Source organism: Bidens hawaiensis, unplaced genomic scaffold (assembly GCF_021521415.1).
Source record: "Bidens hawaiensis isolate Kalapana, Puna unplaced genomic scaffold, B.hawaiensis_p1.1 tig00050791_1, whole genome shotgun sequence".
NCBI classification, from domain to species: domain Eukaryota; kingdom Viridiplantae; phylum Streptophyta; class Magnoliopsida; order Asterales; family Asteraceae; genus Bidens; species Bidens hawaiensis.
The window spans coordinates 10,456-13,473 of record NW_027499117.1 but is presented as its reverse complement, the minus strand read 5'-3'; the positions used below and the strand labels follow the sequence as shown (position 1 = coordinate 13,473).

The following is a 3,018-nucleotide window of genomic DNA, read 5'->3' as shown; positions in this document are numbered from 1 at the left end:
TATTAGAAACTATTTACTAATTTATAATTGTAAAATGGATGTTATTTTAGTTGAACATTATGTTTATACATGATTTATATATTAGTTGATGCTAGAAACGTGTGAATGCTACATAATTTATATTTTTCCACCCTTGGCGCCCACAGGCCAATAATCTAGTATTCAATAAAAGCTAGAATCACACTAAACTTAAACGACCTAGATCGAAGATCAAGCCTAATTACATAATTAATATATAGTTACATAACAAGTAACCGATACTTTCCTTTCCCATTTTATTTGTTTAAATAACCTTAATATATATGCTTTGTGTCCATACATCCAACAGCTCACACCTCTTCTCATTAAACTCGAGCTCAACCACTCATAAAACAAGCTTAGGATTTTAAGAAGCAAAAGAAAGTAAGGTACTGCACTACTCTTCATACTTTACTAAACTATGTGGCAAAAGGTGCATGAAATTTGCATAATTGTCGCAACGAAAGTCGCCAAATTTTAAGAAACGACATATAATTAAACACTAGCAATCACCCGTACTTAGGAACACCGTACATTTATTATTGCGTTAACAGCACCAAAGATTGATGCTCCATACAATGTGTGAAGTGATGGAAACAACTAATAAACACAAATAAATACCCGAAAACCCTAACATTCAATTAATCAAACAACCCCATTAAACCCCCCTCCTCCTCAGATGATTCTTCTGGCTCTTCCTTCTTCTGCTCCTTTTCAACAGCAGTCGGTGCACTACTTGAACTTGTACCCGCAGAAACTGGAGCTGCTGCAGCTGCAAATTTGGTTGGATCCTGCAATAAAAATATATAATTAAAACTCAAAACTCAAAAGGGTACTTGAAATGATTGAAAGATTTAAAAGAAAGAGTGTTGACCTTCAAATATTCTTTGACTTTTTCAGCATGTTTGAAGGAGTATTCAGTGATTACAGCCATGGAAAGCAAGTTCTTGTAGCCATTGACGATCATATGTGGCGCAGCAGCTAACGACGGGTAGTTAATGGCTAAAGAAAATGCAGCAACTTGAGAAAGACCAACAGCAAACTTCTCAACAAGATCATCTTCTGTGAGGTAAAGCACTTCCGGGCTGAAGACTGATCCGTTTTCGTAAACAGATTGAACAATAAGTCCATACGAGAAGGGTTTTCTTCCAAGTTTGGTAAGAAGCGCGGCTTCTGAAGAACCCACCTTTTCACCCTTTTGAATGAGCTCCACTGGGGTTATGATTTCTACTGTTCCTTTGTTAATCTTTGTAGGGATGTTAAGCACCTAACGGTTGATTCATTCATATAAAAGAAATAAAATGGTTAAGAACTTTAGAGTTTGGGCTTAAGGTGGCAATTCCTGATACGGTGTGAAAGACACGAATAATAACATGTTTGGGAAGGCTAACACGATGTAGTTATTAAACGGGTTAACCCAATCATGACCAATTTAATAAATAGGTTAATCAAAACACGACCTGATTAAGGGTTTTCAAAAAGTTTATATCTTGATTTTAAGAGAGAACCGTAATAATTTTAAATTAGATATTTTGATTTTTTAGTTTACTGTAACCTAGATATTGAACTCTTTATTTTCAACAATTTTATATCGTTAAGTATATCCAGTTCATTTAAATTCGGATCATCTACTTTCGAGCTAAAAACAAAATAACAATAAAAATGACATGTTCCTCGGATCTTGATCGAGTTATTGACATTAAATTGTTACCAATACTTTATTTTTTAAAACGAATAAATGTGTGGGTTGTGTTCGGGTTCACTTATTCAACCTTGCAACTCAAAATCATTCAACCGGATAACATTGACACCCCGGGTTAGAGTTGACTACAATGGTTAGGAAAATGAAGAAGTAGCCAGCTTAATTACCTGGAAAAAGGAGGTTTGTGAAGGATCTAATCCAGTGTTTCCTGGTGGGACGATCACGTCGATCGGTGCAACGAGACCAACACGTGCAGGTGCTGCAACCTGTCAAGTCATAGGTTTGTTATATATACCTTGCAATGGTCGAAGCCCAAAACAACAAACTTGAATGTTGATCATTAATTACCTTGTATTTAGCCACAACATCACTCACTTCCTTAAGATCTCCTTTAGTAAAAACCAACCCAACATTCCCCTGATCATTCAATTCCAATACACAAAATCATCAATCAATCAAATTTATAAAAAATAATAATAATTAAATAAATAAACACCAACAAAAAATATATACCACAAGAAGAGGTACGAGGTTAAGGACATCCTTGTTGCCTGTCTTCTCAGCATGGAGCCTGATTGTCCTCTTCATCATGGTATTCTTACCCATTAAAACAATGGAATCACCTCGTAACCCATGTCGAATGTTCTGCAGCTGGTTCGAACCCACATTGTCGGCACCAACGATTAGTATCTGTGTATAATGATCGAGAAGCTTACTAAGTTTGGCGTCGTAGTTCATCTTCTTCTGCATTTTGGTTAACTTTACTGCCATCTTGGTTACAGTGTACGTACGTGTGAATAATGATCCTAAAAATGGAGAAGAATGGTGTGCATGAAGCTCCTTTTGTAAGTAAGTGGTGCGACTCAGTTATTATGAGTGAGAGATACGTGTTGAGTGATTGGACCGAGTTTTACTCGATTTGGTAACTGATTTGTACAGTTTTTCGTCTTTTACTTTTTATGTTCAAACGAATATATAATCATTTATTAATCTTTTGTTTATTATGTAAGTTTTGATAAAATCACATTTATTTCGCGTGCTTATACTTTTTTTTACTAGACGAGTGTCCGCGCGATGAAGCGGGTGTTTAAACCTGTTAATCACATACAAATATAAGTGTTTGTGGTTCAGTTAAAACCTTGAAATCGTTTAAATCGGTCATTGGTTTGACCTCTTTTTCTTTTTCTTTTTTACTTTCGGTTTATTGGTCGGTTTCAAAATTTTCAAAACGAAGTGAACGGTTGGTTCGCGGTTTATATCGGCAACCGGCCATATAAAACCAGAAAAGACTGTAAGTT

At 35.6% G+C, this 3,018-nt stretch overlaps 1 protein-coding gene across 1 annotated transcript; it reads right to left on the bottom strand.

Annotated features, from left to right (window-relative positions):
* Nucleotides 1-249: 249 nt before the first annotated feature.
* On the bottom strand, nt 250-2,558 carry LOC143598758 (large ribosomal subunit protein uL10z-like). Its single transcript, XM_077076896.1, has 5 exons — nt 2,234-2,558; nt 2,069-2,137; nt 1,888-1,986; nt 893-1,285; nt 250-809 (listed from the first exon to the last, which is right to left on the bottom strand). Exons 1-5 carry the CDS (start codon nt 2,489-2,491, stop codon nt 660-662), a joined length of 969 nt encoding a protein of 322 aa, XP_076933011.1. The 5' UTR covers nt 2,492-2,558; the 3' UTR covers nt 250-659.
* Between the last annotated feature and the right edge of the window lie 460 nt (nt 2,559-3,018).

Bases quoted from the DNA above. Each gene is read 5' to 3' on its own strand.
- LOC143598758 (XM_077076896.1), bottom strand. From the start codon at position 2,491: ATGGCAGTAAAGTTAACCAAAATGCAGAAGAAGATGAACTACGACGCC. The intron at 2,138-2,233 runs GTATATATTTTT...TTGAATGATCAG, and splicing joins ACCTCGTACCTCTTCTTGTG to GGGAATGTTGGGTTGGTTTT. The intron at 1,987-2,068 runs GTAATTAATGAT...ATGACTTGACAG, and splicing joins ATGTTGTGGCTAAATACAAG to GTTGCAGCACCTGCACGTGT.